The sequence below is a fragment of the Xenia sp. Carnegie-2017 genome, unplaced genomic scaffold, assembly GCF_021976095.1.
Source record: "Xenia sp. Carnegie-2017 unplaced genomic scaffold, XeniaSp_v1 HiC_scaffold_45, whole genome shotgun sequence".
Taxonomy (NCBI): Eukaryota; Metazoa; Cnidaria; class Anthozoa; order Malacalcyonacea; family Xeniidae; genus Xenia; species Xenia sp. Carnegie-2017.
This window is the reverse complement of record NW_025813510.1, coordinates 449,430-467,042: the sequence shown is the minus strand read 5'-3', so window position 1 is coordinate 467,042 and position 17,613 is coordinate 449,430. Positions and strand designations below refer to the sequence as shown.

The following is a 17,613-nucleotide window of genomic DNA, read 5'->3' as shown; positions in this document are numbered from 1 at the left end:
GTCACCGACATTAATTAACGATTCACTCAACTGAGACAACGCCACTTTTCCTCTTGTGACTTCACACAATGTTCCTTTACGGGGTTTACTCATTCAACTGGCCAAAATCTCTTTAACGTTTCGTTAAGATCTTCAAACAAGGTTATTTACAAACAAGCAATTTCCCTTCTGGATTAACAATTCATGACCATCCTAACGTACCCAATCGTGCTATCGCTTCATCTGCATGGTTTATTTCTCACGTCACATCTAGCATAATGGAAATCAATTTTTTCCTGACCACCGAGAAAATCAACCAGTGGATGTTCTGTTGCCTTCGAGAAGTCGCATATTTCTAAATGGAGCTATCGCTTTTGATAATTTTCCAATCCACTTGTCGCAGAATTCACTGAGTTCGTCCAGAAAATTGATCTGCACTCTGATTCGGTTTGTTTTATGGAGTTTATTAGCAATGAACAATCTACACAATCTCTCCGACTATTACAAATTTGAGTCTATTTATATGTTTACATTTCGTGACTTACGTGCACTACTACAACATGAATTAAGAGAGAAAATACTTAGGAAGTGTTAAGTACATACACCCTAATTTTTAATTATAATTTTGGCACACATAAAACTCTGCATGGGAACTTAAAAAATCTGGCATGCAATAAAAAATATAAATGAAATATCCTAAATTATACAACACTCTCCCCCCCTTGACTCACTCAGGAGTCAAGCATCGCCCTAACCTTCCACCTGGCGTCCAAAGCCGCCTTTCTCTTAGTCTTCTCCTTACATCCGCTAACTATATCCTCCTTAACAACCCCTTCAACCTTACTCTCGTCTTTAACCTCAACTGGATATAAATGCTGAATCGCTCTATTCAACACCTGGCGACGACCGTTTGTCATCACGCAAACCCTTGCACCACGAACGACCTTATCCTTGCCACAAATCAATTCCTGAATCACACCTGTCTTCCACTCCCCCTTACCCTGCTCAAACACAATGACCACATCCCTGGCTTAATTATCGCCGACTGTTTGTCTGCCATCCCAACCTTATGAAATTCCCGAAGATTCGTGAGATACTCCCGTTTCCACCTGCTCCAAAATGCTCCAGTATGGTACTTAAATGTTTGAATCGTGTCCTAGTGTTTGTTCTAGTCGAATCTTGTCCTAAATCATTAATTTTGAGTCCTTGCTATCGGGTAATGTCACGATGCGCCTACCATAGACTAAATGTGCAGGAGTAAGTACTTCACTATTCACTTCCTCGTACTCATACGTTAAGGGTCTAGAATTCAATTTAGCTTCAACTTCAGCTAGAACAGTTGTCAGTTCGTCGAAAGTAAGTTTTGCATTGCCCAAAACTTTCCTTAAACAGACTTTCACTAGCCCTATCATCCTTTCGAAAAACCCTCCCCACCATGGGGCCCTCTCTAGGTTAAATCGCCACTCAATGTTCTTAGCGCTAAGGCAATTATCTACTTCTTCGCATTGAAATAAGTCGCGCAACGTCTTTTTTGCGGCTTTAAATGTTTTGGCGTTGTCAGAAACAATAAGTTTCGGTGTTCCAAACCTTGCAAAAAATCTTCTTAAACAGCGCAGAAATGTCGCTGCACTCAAATCGTGCACTAACTCTAAGTGAACCGCGCGTGTCACACAGCAGGTGAACAGCGCAATGTACACCTTGCTCATACTTGCCTTTGTTTTACGTACAAAGGTCCTGCAAAATCTACGCCTGAATTTTCAAATGGTGCGGCTCTCCTAACCCTAAACTCTGGTAACGCTGCTTGCTTTATTTGTGTACACGGCTTACTGTTCCATCGTTTACAAGCTACACATCCACCGCTCACTCTCTTAACTTCCTGTCTGCCCTTGGGTACCCAATACTTCGACCTCAGTTGCGCCAACGTGCTCCGAACTCCCCCATGCATAACAGATTCATGACACTGCCTAATCACTAGCTCTGTGAAATACTGTCTCCTAGGCAAAACAATCGGCTCTCTAGCTTCTGCCTCCAAATCTGATTCACCCAATCTTCCCGTACAATGCAGTATCCCGTTCATTTCTATCAGTCCGTACTGTCTTTCTAACTGCTTAAACTCGGGTTGCTCTCGTAACTCTAGCTGGGCTGACTTTATCCACTCGCATTCTCCATCATTCATTTCGCTCGCTTTTATTGGTCCGGTAAAAATTTCTAATCCTAGTTTTTTTTGTTTCAAATTATAGACGAATCTCTTCACCCACGCAGTAACTCTTAACAGCCGTGTAAGTGTGCTGTATTTACTTATGCTAATGACATTGCCAATTCCAAACAATGACCTTGCGCTTATGATTAGGTTAACAACAAATGACCTTTTCTCTTCAACCTTGCTGTCTACTGTGGGAACTATCTCCTTCACCATAGGATAATGCCTTGGACTACCCCGCAACCAAGACGGTCCTGACCACCAAACCTCCGCGTTCTTTAACTCAGTCATCAAGACCCCTCGCGACCCTAAATCTGCAGGGTTTTCCTTACCTGGACAATGACTCCACTCTGTTTTTGAACTAAGCCTTAATATTTCGTCAACTCTATGCTGAACAAATTGCTTCCAATTGCCTGAGTTGACTATCCAATACAAAACAGTCATACTATCAGTCCAATACTTAACGCCCTCAAAATTATACTCTGACTCTAACGCTTTCCTGACTGCAGACATTAAATGAGCCAATATTCTAGCTGCCATTAATTCTAACCGCGGAATACTAAGTTCTTTCATCGGGGCTACTCTTGTTTTGCTGGCAATCAACTTAACACGAACATCGTTACCGTTCAAAACTACTAGATACACAACCGCACAATAAGCTCGCTTTGACGCATCCCCAAATCCATGCAAAAAATATCTCTGCTTTGATTCTGAGCCAGATGTGTCAGTCACGCCGCTCGAGTACCTGCCTATTGAAACACTCTTTACCTCCTTTAGATCTCTCAACCACTTCTCCCACTTCTCTTTCACACTTTTAGGCAATGTATCGTCCCAATCCACGCCACTGTAACAAATATCTTGAAAGAGAATTTTAGCTTTAACAATCGTAGGACTCAAGAGCCCTAATGGATCGAAGATACAAGCTAACAGACTCAACACATTTCTCTTCGTCGGTTCCGTGTTTTCCGCTTTCGCACTCAAATTTTCGAAATCGAATATTATTACGTCCCCGACGCTATCCCATTCCAACCCTAATACTTTACCAAATTGACCCTGTACTTGAGCAAGCGTGGTTTTCGCATACGTTTGCTCATCAACGCAACTACTTTCCACGTCACGCACATCTTCTTCAATTTGCGATCTTAACGCACTATCATTAGTCCGCCATTTGCGTAACTTAAATCCGCCTTCATTCATGCGTTCGTTGGCCTTACGATATAGCTGATACGCTCGCTCTGTACTAGATTCACCGCTGGCAAGATCGTCCACGTAAAAGCTTTTTTTTTCTGAAAATTCCCTATCGCACTGTAAATATTTGCTAATATGATGCCTTAACGTCGAATTAAGCAAAATGGTGACGAATTCACCCCAAATACGACTCTACAAAACGGTAAACTACAAGATTCAAATTGTTGCGCAGTACATCATCTACCCACAAAAACCTTAGGCTATCTCGATCCCTTTCGTGCACTTCAATGTTTAGGAAGGCCTTCTCTATGTCCGCTATTAGCGCTATTCTTTGCTCACGGAACCTAAGCAGAATATCAAACAAAAGTGGATTAAGTGAAGGTCCGATATGCAAACAATCATTCAAAGAGACACTTGACTTGAGTACTTTAGCGCTTGCGTCATAAACCACTCTAACCTTTGTTGTCTTGGCATCCTTTCGCACGACAGCTTGATGAGGCATGTAATGTATTTTGGCATGAGAATTAATCACACTATCTTTTCCTACCCTCTCTATGATGCCTAACTCTTCTTGGGCCTTAATGATAGTGTCATATTCCTTCAGTAATTCTGGGTTCTTACCTAGTCGTCTGATTTGTCCCTTCATTCTCTTAAGACTTAAGTCATAGTTAGTAGGTAAAGGATCGTGACCCTCCTCCAGGGCAACCCCACTGAATAACGCGTACCGTCAAAACTAAGATCGTTTATGACCGATTCATGCACATCACTTACTTTGTCCTTAATTCCTAGGCTTTCTAAATCCCAAAAGTTTTCTACGTTGATACAAGTTTTATTAGCGGAGCAAAAATTTACCTGAGCAGTGGCGGGTTGATTCTTATCCGTGCTTCCAACCGGCCCTGAAACTACCCATCCAAGCACCGTCTCGATAGCCACAGGCTCCCCCTGCTTCCCTCGCATAATACGACCTTTCTGCAACGACCACAAGTAATCCGCACCCACGAGTACGTTTACCTCCAATTCCTCATTTACCTTACAAACATCAGACAACCACAACCCCTTCAAATGTTCAAAGTTATTTCGAACCACCTCCAAATGTTGATTACTAATTACTGATATTTCTGGTACAACATATGCCTCGATAGATACGACTTCACCACCCGACAACGAACTCAAATCCAATCGCACAACCCTTCTCAACTCGTTCTCTAAAGCCCTTTTCCCAAACGTTCCTATTCTCAGATTTTCTTCACGAACGACTTTACATCCCAACGCTTTAGCCGTCCTTTCAGTAACAAATGATCTCTGACTCCCAGAATCCAACAAAACCCTTACTCGTCCCGACTTACTACCAACCAGTTTTGCTTGTGCAGTTTGCAAAGCAACATTGCATCCTGCTTTTTCACAACTATTCTTAGGACTTACAAATAGAGTATTACTACTATTGGCATCTACATTCCCAACCTCCCTTGTCCAACAGTTCCCTGGGGCTTACTTTCCTTTCCCGAATCACACAGAGCCTTGTGGTGATTCTTCTTACATATACTACATTTAATATTGTTGTCACAGTCACGAGCCATGTGGCCCTTTTCCAAACAAATATAACAACGACCGTATTTCTTAATAATATTCTTACGTTCCTCAATTGACTTGATCTTCTCACATTCTTCATGCCGATGACATCCCAGGCAGAATGCGCAACGAACCGGTCCCGATTTTGTCAGGAGGGCGCTTGCTGTTTTCGTATCGTTCCGCCTGGCTCCATTTGACGACTTCTCAGGATCACCATGCCGTTCTCGTTGCTCTCTCTGAACTCGATGCTCTTCTCGCAGCTCAACTTCGCACTTTAACGCTCTTAACATATCGTCCATATCCCACTGATGGAAGTTTTCGCCTCTCGTGATCAACAATCGAATCGATTCCGGTATCAAGTTCAAAACGTAAGGTACCACGATTGATGAATACGTAGCGCTGTCCACTCCCAATGCATCCAAACCTCGATGATGTGCTTCGACACTATCACACAAGTGACGAAGAGACGTAATATCTCTCGGATCTTTCACTCTATCTAAGTTCAAAAGTTTTTGCATGTGCGCTCGTTGGACCGATTCTGGCTTCCCATAGCGTTCCTTCAACGCGTCTATTGCAGCGTTGTAGTTCGCCGAAGTCAAAGAATATCCCGCGATACATGACTTCGCTGGTTCGCCTAAGAGTCCCCGAAGATAATTGAATTTGTCAACGTCGGACAAACTTCCATTTCCGTGAATGGCGCTTTCGAAGGAATCCCAAAACTCCTGCCATTCGCAAACATTTCCATTGAACCGCTTAACGTGCAGCTTTGGCAATTTTGCGCAAACTGTTCTATTGGTCACCGACGCTCCTCCGTCAGACCTTAACGAACTGTTCATTCTATTTTCCGAAGCGCAATTGCCGTCAATCTTTTGGCGAAGCTTCCTCGCCATCGACTTTGCTTCAGAACTTATTCTTCCAGCTTCCTCGACTTCGCTGACAATGTCAAGTTCTGACGCTTCTTCGTCCCCAGCAATCAAGTTAAGGATGTCTTCATCCATTTTTGGAGCATAGCGACTGTCTCCAAGATTTTGTCGCGTTGCTGTTCCGCGTCATTTCTTCGTTCATCGAATGCGTCGACTAAGCCTGCTGCCGACGCCACAACTTTCGTCAGGTAACCGCAATGACCTGCTCGTACTCTTTTCTTTCTTGCTAACTCCTCCATACTATCCGGCTCGAAGGACCACTTGTCGCAGAATTCACTGAGTTCGTCCAGAAAATTGATCTGCACTCTGATTCGGTTTGTTTTATGGAGTTTATTAGCAATGAGCAATCTACACAATCTCTCCGACTATTACAAATTTGAGTCTATTTATATGTTTACATTTCGTGACTTACGTGCACTACTACAACATGAATTAATTAAGAGAGAAAATACTTAGGAAGTGTTAAGTACATACACCCTAATTTTTAATTATAATTTTGGCACACATAAAACTCTGCATGGGAACTTAAAAAATCTGGCATGCAATAAAAAATATAAATGAAATATCCTAAATTATACAACACCACTACTTTATAAATTATCGCCCAGTTATCTTAGGTTGACATGCATGCAACAGGGGCGAATCCAGCTTCTGGGCTGACCGTGGCCCTGTGACGTAGCGAGCGACTTCAGCGCGAGCCAACGCTAAGGGGGTCTGGGGGCATGCTCTCCCAGAAAATTTTGAAATCTAGACTCTCGGAAAAGCAAATTCCTGCATTTTTAATGTAGAATATAACAATATTTTAGTTTCGATAATTTCGTAAAAGCACTATTGCCAATACACATTTAATATACACGACAACTTTTTTGATGTCTATTTGATGTCCATTTTAGTTATAATCTCATCTAAAAAAAATTCTAATATCGCCAATTTTTTAATTCTGTTCGGATAAAAATTTTACTTATCTTGTGGTGTCTGATGTAAAATCAACGCAGTTTCCGTACCTTTCTGTAATCACAGGATTGTTGCCACAGGAGTGAGAGAAAGATGAAGCATGTTATTTTTGCAGTGAATAACCAAAAGACAGTTCACTACAGAAAAATAATTCCCCATCTTTGTTGCCCCATAAAATGGTCTTTTTCGAAAAGCAGCGAGGATGCCTTTTGTAACAGCCATAAAGATGGCAAGACCAATAAAAGCAATGTTCAAAGGTGGTTTTCTTCCAACAACAGCAAAGATATTTATCCAACAATCGTAAAGATTGCAAGATTAATAAAAGCAATGTTCAAAGGTGATCTTCTTCCAACAACAGCAAAGATGTTTATCCAATAATCGTAAAGTTGGCAAGATTAATAAAAACAATGTTCAAAGGTGATCTTCTTCCAACAGCGACAAAGATGTTTATCCAACAATGGTAAAGATAGCAAGATTAATAAAAGCAATGTTCAAAGGTGGTCCTCTAAAAACAAAGTAACAGAATGATTTTTGGTGGATGGGATTTTTTGATCTACCAAATAAGAAGGTGGCATCGCAGCACAACGAAAGATATGGACATAGTCAATTGCACTCCCATCAACAAAATCTCTTGGATATATTGTACAATTGAACATTTTAGCCAACGAATCCCAATTTCCTTTCACTTCAGCATCATTAGTAATTGGGTAGTATGACTGAATAGCACACTGGATTACTGTGGACAAAGCAAACATACACATTAAGGGTGAAAAGGTGTAATTATTCGCTCTTTCCACCGCTTCTTGTAAAACAGCTGCAATTTCATTCGCATTTTCTAAAGAGGTTAGAGCTGCATCGCATATACACATGGCAAAGGCATTTTTAAGTGAAGTGAACGCACCATTTTATGCTGGGACTCGATGAGAGGATGGGTAGAATAGTATTTTGCATTCTCAAACATTTCAACACTAGTTAGGAATCTCAAGTAAATAGAGAGAGTCTCATTCCCAACTAATGCAATAAAACATGCATTGAACAGAAAATTCCCATTGGCTAAAGTACTAAAAGAAAAATTAGTATTTAAGTATCAATGGCTGCTTTGTTATACCAAGCTATACCTGGAAACAAATCTGCTAGACTGACTCTGACATTAGAATAAATAAGGGTAACCAATACTGTTAAAGATAGACTAATAATATTGAAATTTAGAAAGTTATTTTGTCTTTGTGTTAATTTGGTAACATCATGATAAAGTCAAAGTCACAGGCAGGTAGTCTAAGATTTGGAACTAGTCTAGGCATGTCGAACAGGATTCAGACGACTTATTGATTCCATCTACTATAGCATCAATATTCTATATAAATCGCGAAAGAAAGTAACAGTTATTCAAAATTATATGTTAGTTTCTTTAACCAGGGGATAACATAAAATGCCAGGAATACAAGGATAATACATTATTGATTGGGTTAAATTTTAAAAAGACTAGCTTTGACTAATATTGAAGTAAAACGTTTTATTTAACAGACAGTAACAATTAAATTATGTAGGCAGTACATTAGACAGACTGAGTATGCAAAATAATGACAGCTTTAGACATATATTTTACATGATACACTAAATATGAATAGCTGAAAATTAACGGATTGATCATATATTTCAGGCCAAGATGTCAAACGTAAATAAAAATATAAATTAATACCCCAATACATGTAAATTCTTACCTAACAGGGACATTGGGTCCTGATCTTTCAATTTGGCTTTCAGGGAACTGCAGTTTTGAAAATGAACAAGTTCGTAGCATAATATCGCCAGTAGAATTTATACGACGAAGCCTTTCCTCGTTGATTATTTTAACACAGTGTTGTCTCAAGTTAGACAATTCACCAGAAATAATTTCGCAAGCGTTCTCTTGCTGAAAGGTTTGGACGAGCCTTTCAAGAACATCGATCTTTTTAGAAGTTTCCGTTGATCCTAATCGCTGAGAAGAACTAGAAGTAGCGTTTTTCAAGTCGACAAGAATCGAGCAATTTCATATGACTTGTATTTATTGCGCAATCAAAATACATTCACCGTGGCTCACCGTGGCGCACATGACCAAAACGTTCCCTGTGATTGGCTTGCAACGCTGCACCGTGGCTAAAGGTTACTATATTTAGCAACTATTGCGAAATTTTTTGAACGCTGACCGTGGCTCTTCATTCTGAGATTGCAGGCTCGAATTTACGAACATATTCCGAGCATATTCATGGCGTATTCGGCAAGATTCGAGACGCTTTCGGTGATTTTACAGTTCAGAGTTTAACTGGATGATAATACTATTTTAACAAGACGTTTAATTTGAAGTTTTTGTTCTGTTAACACAAATTTTTGACAAAAAATTACAAAATTCATTCAATTTTTGCTTTTGATCGAATTTTGCTGTATTTGAGCAAAATTTTTAATCATGAAAAAGTCAACCCTGGAAAAACTTAAGTGGCAGAATTCTGACCGTGGCTCAAGCCACTTTCGCCATGGCCTAGATCCGCCCCTGTTCAAATAGTCGAAACGAGACTTCAACATAACCATCACTGCTCTCCAAAATCAAATCCACAGGCATTGTATCAAAGTTCTCGACATTTTCATCTAAAACCTGAACAATAACTCGTTCATGTGGAGCTGAAATACCAAGAACCTCAGCTACTTCTTCCCTGATGTACGATGCACTACTTTCATCATAAAACTTTCGAATTAATGTCCTTCTCGCATCTTCATAAGCTTCGTCCGAATATCCCAATTTGGCGATAGCTTCCGCTGCACTATCCTCAGGATAAGCTTTCAGTTATAACATCTTGTGTTTTGATAGGGTTCTTGTTTCGTCCACATTCGCTGAAACGGCCCCCCAAAAACCTGCAAACTTTGATTTATCGCCATCAAACTTGGGCACTTGCAAACTCTCTAAATTTTAATATTGTGACAACGAATGTGCCAGGCGGAAAGTGAATTCTAAGTAATCATGTCCATGGCCATATTAAAATTTTTATGTTGGGCGATTATATATTTATACTTAGAGCACTAAATTTTGTTTGGCACTGCTAATTGGAACAGGACTGTCTTCCCACGCCCGTCTTTCACTATCACCTATCGAGCGCTTGAATAGTCCCCGATCGGACTCATCAATTTCCACGTTTGATGCCGGCAGCTCATACATTACAACTGCACTTGGGCTCTGCGGTTTACCAATTAGTACATACGACTTTTCTGTAACGGCGTCGTGATTTTTTTCTTTTGTTACAATCTTAAGTTCTTGCTAGTTTTTCGCGACATTTTTTCGTCACCGACTTTCTTATAAGCTTCAATTAACTCTTCGACAAGATCGAACACGTCTTGCTGTTTTACTTTATATAGGCATGAAGTTCATGAAGCAAATCTTCTGCCACACTTTTCTCCTTCGCCAACAATCGCAAAAATTGTTTGATCTTGTAAAAGCCTAGTCTTAAAGCTATATATTACTAATCCTAATAAATTTTAATTGTTTATACTTAAATAATGACTATAGTAAGAACAAAATTAATTGTGATTACATGCCTGCAAAAAGAGTCGATTAACTTGATCATTGCAAGAATGAAAGATGCAAGGTATGGTACTTTGTTGTGTATAAAGTATACACAACAAAGTCTTTAAACTTATAAAGTATACAGTGTACTTTCACAAATTTGCATGAATCTTGAAAGAGTGTTGTTTTAGTTTGTTTTTAAATCTTTACACTTCCTCAGAGGGCTGCTCTACTCGATACATCATAATAAGCTGTTTATAGTGAATAGATTACTGCTTTAATATACGTTCTTCCATTTGTAATTTTTAACTTTTCGACTTTCTCTTTGGCCGCTTGCGAGTGTCTACGAGTGCCATGGGAACATCAAAACAACCAAACGTGTGAGAAGGCTCTCTATAGACGAATTCTTTCCATCATGAATATTTATTTCATATCATATATAAGGGGCATGTGGCATATAATTTCATATCAATTATAAGGGGCATGTGGCGTTTTGACATAAGTTGTATTTGCCCTGGACAGTTAATGAAACTAAATCGCCATAATTTCACATGAAATCAACCTTTGCTTGTTTCATTTATGTGTTCTGTTCATTGCCAGCTGTTAACTGGATAGGGTGTTCTGAAAATGTCCCATAAATTGTGCATGCATTTTTCAAAATTTCACTTATGGTTTTTGAAACAACTTACAAGCTCCTTCTTTACATATTACATCTGACTAACGTTATCCTTTTGCAGCAGTTGCCCTACAATAATTAAAAACAAAAATTTAATATTTTTCTTCAGACGAATGTTTCATTATCGCTGGGTGAAATAGGCATATAGTACATTGTTAATTGCACGCAAGCCTGTCACCTTCTGCACATCTTAATGCTCCCTTTTTTTGATTTCATGCAAATGTGGTGGTGTTTCCCAGCGTTATATGTTTGTGAAATGCAACGACTTCAAAGGTTTAAAGTTACCTGGCTTAGAGTAATGAAACTTTGGACATTTTAAAAATATGAAAACAGTAAAAATATTACGGTTTCTAATTCGTTTTGTCGTCAAACCATTGACAAAGAATGATATAAAACGTTTCAAAAGAATCAGAATTTAAAGCAAATGAATATTTCGTCAATGTAACACAATAATCATCGTACAAAATGAACGAAGGAAGGGCCTCTTCATTGAAAATTACTGATTTGTATGCAATAAAACAAACATTAAACACTGAATGACAATGAAAAAGCCAACATCGTAGTTCTACAAGTAACTAGTTATCGCTTGTCGGCAAAACTTAAACAAATAAGCACACCCTTTTATTCCGAACATCAAAAAAACATCGTATGATATCAAAAAGTTACAAGTTAGATTTATACCTGTCAAGTTTGTGGGCATGAATCTGCTTTTCCTTAGACAAACATCGAACGCGTCTTCAAGAATAATAGTTGTATATGTAATGAACACCTGAGCTTATCTTCAGCAATTGCAATTATTGCTATTTGTTGTTGATTAATTTCAACTATAGTAGTGAAAAATTTAGTACCTGTTAATTAAACACTCTGGGTGGTCAATATATAAATCACACTTACTTATTAAAGCTTTCGTTTGAAAAAGTTGCACAAATTTGCATTTATATTATCTTTGAAGGACAACTGTATGACAGTTTTGCTATCAACTCAATTTTACTTTCATGCATGTTTGTTTTGAACTATCCAAAATTACCGACTGATATTGAAATTATAGTCATATATTTTCTGCAAATTTTTGCATGTTTAGACCATGCAGTATGAACAGTAAAACATCGTCCATAAAGATACTTAGCATGCATCCTATGCATAAGTACGATTAACAAAAACTTTTAGTAAGACCATAAATTATGTAGAGTTGAATTTCAGTAATAACATTTCATAACGGCATCATAGCGTTTTAAAATTTTCTAGTTACAGATAAAATTAAATCAATTGTATGCATTATGTATATCTGAAATTAGTCTTTTCGCGTGGCAAATCTTTATAGTACTAAAAGTAGGCAACAATATCTAACATTGCTTGCAAATCAATATGATATATTTCAATGCGCAACAAACCAGTATGGGAGCTAAAGCTGACAAAATCTGTTTATTTTAGTGAACGAACGACTCGAGACAACCAAACGACAAATTTACACAATATTTCGAAAGTGATATTTTCGCCCGTATTTTAATAGTAACTGTCCAATATGGCTTCAAAACACTTGCATTAATGATTTGTTTCCAATAAAACTTGATCGGAAGAGTTTGAAAACAATGGGAAGAAGTAAATTGCGAAAAACATCAATTGCACTAGAGTAACTCTATGTTTTTGCCCGGTTCCCGCGCCATCTTGGATTTATCATGAATGTCCCACAATATGGCGGCTCGTCAGCGATCTAGACCTACCAGATCTATGTGTTGCTGAATACAAATATACTTAGTCTGCGTGGAGCTCGCGCGAAACTTTGCATTGTGTTTGTTACGTTAAATTATATAAGACCTGCAGGGAACATGTCAACCAAATTGCTATAATAATGTAAATGGTTTGAATCCGGGAGTATCGTTATATGTTTGTAAATGATGATCGTCCATGTTAATAAAGTCCTGAGAAGGACTGTTTTTGTTGTTGTTGACTGACGTTTCGACAACCTTAGGGGTAGTCATGCCAACAGTCCTTGTCAGGACTTTATTAACCTGGACGATCATCATTTACAAACATATAACAAATTGCTATAAATTATTAGCGTGCGGCCCGTGGTCAAAAACATGGCGGAATTTGGTTGTCAAAATCAGCGGAAAGACGCGGGGCTCATAAAATAAATTTATTTTCGCCCAACCGGATTTGACAACCACAGTTGCGATTATAAAAAATATCAATGCCAAGCACAAACACTTTTTAGAAATTTTATCTATAAAACATGCTGCAAACTTGTGTGGTGTACGGATGCTGAAGTAATGCCAGGAAAGGAAACATTTCATGACACCGGTAGCAACGTAAGATTGTTTACCATCTAAAGTGTTCAGTGTTTTGTTTTTAAGTCAATACTTGAAGTGTGATGCTATATATTTTGGGAATGTTTTCACTCCTAATTTATAATTAAGTTATGTTCACCCAGTCTTATTTGTTCTTTACTTAATTGCTTGCTAGACGAGGCTAAGCAACCAATTCTTATCAAGATATGCATATCTTAAAACTCCTTGTTTCAACTGAGTTTACTTCCAAGAAATGGGGGATTTTTTATAATAGTTTTTTGAAAATACGAAGCAAATAATAAGAACAGAGTTGTATTGAAATCAAATGCAGTGCATCATTAGTTAATGAGCTCTTTGGCACATGTCGTACTATAGAAAATACTTGTATTAAACAGGTCGCATGTACAATTTGACAGATTATGGACAATCATGATGATGGTGTGTAAAGGTTTTCTTAATGCTAACAGTTTTATAAATGCCATCTGGTGTTTCTGTAAATGAATTTTTTGTTATAATAAACAGGTTAAAACATCAAAACCAAGATGAAAAACTATTTTGTTCAATAATGTGCCAAATTATGTTCCTACCTTGAAATTTTTACTCAAGAAAAGCTTATGACAACATGCATGAAACATTAAATATAGTAATGCATCATCTGACAAAATCCGTACTTTTTTCAATTCCAGGTGATTCAAAATTCACATAAAATGCATTGGTTGCAATGAAGTTGAATGTAGAAGAAGCAAAAATTGATGGCAAAACTTTTTGTGTCTTTTGAAGAATTACTATAAATTATTTAAAAGACTAAGAATAGCAATCTAGTAAAAGAATCGACATCTGTCTTCAACATGAGACTTTTCCAATTATGTATAGTTTCTTTGTGCAAAATACTATTTTAGATAGACTTGATTTATAAGTCATTCACTGATGTTTTTAGAAAAAGACAAAAAGAAAAATTCAAAGGTATAATGTAAAATTTGAAAGTTTGTCAAGTTGTTTAAACCTAGAAAAAATTAGTATAGGTAACTGTAATTTGTAAACGACACAAGAGAAAATAGTGCAAGAAGGTTAGCATTTTTGAGAATTAATACGTTCTTCATGACATACATTACACAAGGCAATATTATTGTAAATAATAACTGTACAATAACAATTATACAACTTGCTATATATCTTCACCTACATCATAATTCTTTAAACAGTTTGCCTTCATGCAGCAATAAGAAAAGAGTTAAGTCAGAGAAACCAATGCACTTTAATTTAAGAGATCATATATTCAACGAGAAATTATTTTCTCTTCATAAGTTCTCAGTAGATTTATCAGAATATCATAATACCTTCTAAGACACCCAAAATCAATCCTACCAAAACAACTCAAAAAAATTACATACCTACTTATAATATATTTCCAGTCGACTTAAGTCGTAGGGGTAAGCAAACTTTTTCTCAGTCCTATTTAGACATTTTAACTAAGATTTACCCATCTATTCAAGAAAGACAGTTGCACCAGGCGGATCTATGATTTTTCAAACATCAGTCATAAAACGTTGGAGGCGCTCCGCACCTGGGGCGGTCTGAGGCATTCTCCCCTGACAAATTTAGAATTTCAGAGCCTTGAAAATGCCATTTTCAGCGTTTTAGAGCAATACAAACGTATTTTTGGGCATCGTTTTTGCATAAAAACAACACATTTTCCTTACGTTTTTTTTCAAAAAAAAATGAGGTGAACAATACTTGAATGTTTTGCCAATTATTTAGGCTCATTATCATGCCAAATATATGGCTCATTAGCATGTCTAGGAACGTAAAATTTATTTTACAATAATGCTATTCCAAAAAAGATATTGTCTTTAAAAATTTTTACCAAGTTGTCAGGCATAGACCCCCCTAGAGACCCCCATTCAAACCTCTTTGTAATGAGTTAAGTTAGAAATTTGGTACTACAAGTGACAGTTCATAGATATAGAAAAGCTCAGACTTCAAACCATGCAAGTTTATTGTAAGCCTTTACCCATCTCCACATCAGTGCCAGCAAATTCACCTTTTGAGAAAAAACTCAAAATTTTTTCTGCCAAAGATTAAGCAAAAATTATCCGAGTGAAAATTTGCAATTAAGGACAGCTTAATGCCATAAATGTTTATTAGGCATTTCTTTAGATTATTATCTTCTGCAAAGTGTGCTATATAGCAATCACTAATAGCATTGTATTTGCAAATACAAACAGAATGTAACCAACATGTCTTTAATTATATAATTACATGAATGTTAAAATTGGTTCATGTGTCATGCTTACTGGTTATGTTAAATATCTTTTTTATGATCAAAGCTTGTTTAAATGTAAATCTGAAATAATTAAGTTTAGAAATTATAATGATCACCAGAAAAATTACCTAGTAATCATGCAAAATACTTTGCTGTTTTTCCAAATTTCAAGGTTTATCTGCATACATAGGAAGACATTTTTACTTTATAGAAAATGCTTTTCATACATCAATAGCCCTTTGGTATTTATGGCAAACAATCTGGTATGAGCCGTAGATTAACACACCTTTACATCTCTACATGAGGTGTTCAGTTAGAAAGGGGGACAATAGGGAGCTTTAGCAAAGACTACGAGTACGACTACGAGTACGATTTACGTCATTTTGGCGCAAAAACATTGTTGCAACAACAAAAACACGTGACCGTCATCAATCTGAGTACGATGTTTTTTAAAAAATTCATAGTCGCGACTACGATGTCTTTTTAAGCAAAGAAAGTAGGTATATTTCTTCATTCTGTAAGAAATTAGTTTACAATACTATTTTCGAGCCTCCAGGCTTTAATTTAGAACCGTTTTTGAGCGCTTGATGTACATTAAAAAGGAAAATATGACCTGCAAAACTTTCATGTACTTCGTACGCAAAGTGAAAGGTAAACAAACAATAAAATAGTACAAATATATCGTACATAAAACTTAAAATAGTGAAGATTTTTCAGTCTAAAGAGTCCTATATTCTCGCAAAATCAGTATTACCGATTCGTTGATATCATTATTGACAAATAGAGCCTTAGCTTCTTCGCAAACGTCGGTATTCTTCACAATAAAAAGGCTCGTTCTGTTGTTTACAACTAAAACAAAATTTTGACGAAGCGTCAAAGACAACAAACTTCCGTACTCGTCGTAGTCGTATCCTTGCTAAAACTAGAGAGTTTACGAAACTTCACATTTTGACGACGACGCCGGGAGTTAATGCTAGTGCGCATGCTTCTTAATATTTTGGCTGCTTCCTTTGGCGACGACGCCGTGAAATCGTCTTCTTTGGACGCGTCCTGCATGTTCAAGATGGCGGATGAACATCAAAACACAAAAAGGTAGGAATCGAACAGTTTTAAGTGTTTAAAGCCTTTTTTAACAATAAGTTATGGTTATGTTCAGTTTGTACTGAGATAAGGGTAAATTATTTAACACACAGAGTACTAAATCGATTGTTTTTTTCAAATATTACAACTCAACTAATATTTTATTATATTTTTATATACACGAAATATTATATATTTATAATTAGTTTATTTGTTTGGTTTCCTTTGCATTCTTAATTATTTTTGTAATTTTAGCAAAAAAGCAATGACTTGGACAAATGAACATAATGAAATTCTAGTTCGTGAAATGTATTTATTCCAACCATGGAACTTCAAAAAAGGATCACAGCAACGAGGTAATGCATGGGAAATGATCAGTGATTCCTTAAATGATATGGATAGCCCAAGGTTTAACGTGACGCAAAAGTCTGTTCGAGACCACTACACTTTACTTCAAAAACAACAAAAGAAAAGATTAAGAGAGGAGGAAAAAGCTTCCGGGATCTCTCCAGAGCCATCTGCAGTAGAAACTTCCATTGAGGAAATTATTCAATTGTTCAGAAATAGAAATGAAGAAAAGAAAATTTTGGAAGAGAAACAAAAACAAAACTCTGTTGCAGAAGTAGAAAAGGCTGTGGAAATGAGACAACAGTAATATCTAAAACGCTAATAAAACGCTAATATCTTTGAATATTGGGTCATTTTGCACATACAAGAAACTCTAGGTGAAAGCGAAGAAGAATACTTACCATCCTCAGATGAGGAGGTAGAGTCTGATAGAGAATTTCATGACAATGATGAAAACTGCTTTACAAAAATAGTGTTGACCACTCACAAATCTTTCACAGATCAACTTAAATTCATAATATGCCAAGTATCAATAGCCAAGACGTTTTCTACTTGCTTCAAATGTGCAAGTCGGTGTATTGTAAATGTTGGAAATGTAATTTCTATCTCCTGT

The 17,613-nt window shown here is 37.1% G+C and overlaps 1 protein-coding gene and 1 long non-coding RNA gene across 2 annotated transcripts; both read right to left on the bottom strand.

Annotated features, from left to right (window-relative positions):
* Positions 1 to 291: 291 nt before the first annotated feature.
* LOC124456335 lies at positions 292 to 5,934 on the bottom strand. The gene is made up of 6 exons (XM_047006807.1): positions 4,829 to 5,934; positions 4,139 to 4,784; positions 3,825 to 4,061; positions 1,688 to 3,484; positions 735 to 980; positions 292 to 477 (listed from the first exon to the last, which is right to left on the bottom strand). Exons 1-6 carry the CDS (start codon positions 5,932 to 5,934, stop codon positions 292 to 294), a joined length of 4,218 nt encoding a protein of 1,405 aa, XP_046862763.1.
* Positions 5,935 to 10,552: 4,618 nt separating this feature from the next.
* LOC124456294 lies at positions 10,553 to 11,757 on the bottom strand. The gene is made up of 3 exons (XR_006952205.1): positions 11,703 to 11,757; positions 11,035 to 11,090; positions 10,553 to 10,738 (listed from the first exon to the last, which is right to left on the bottom strand). It is a non-coding gene; the product is annotated as an uncharacterized LOC124456294 (long non-coding RNA).
* Positions 11,758 to 17,613: the final 5,856 nt, after the last annotated feature.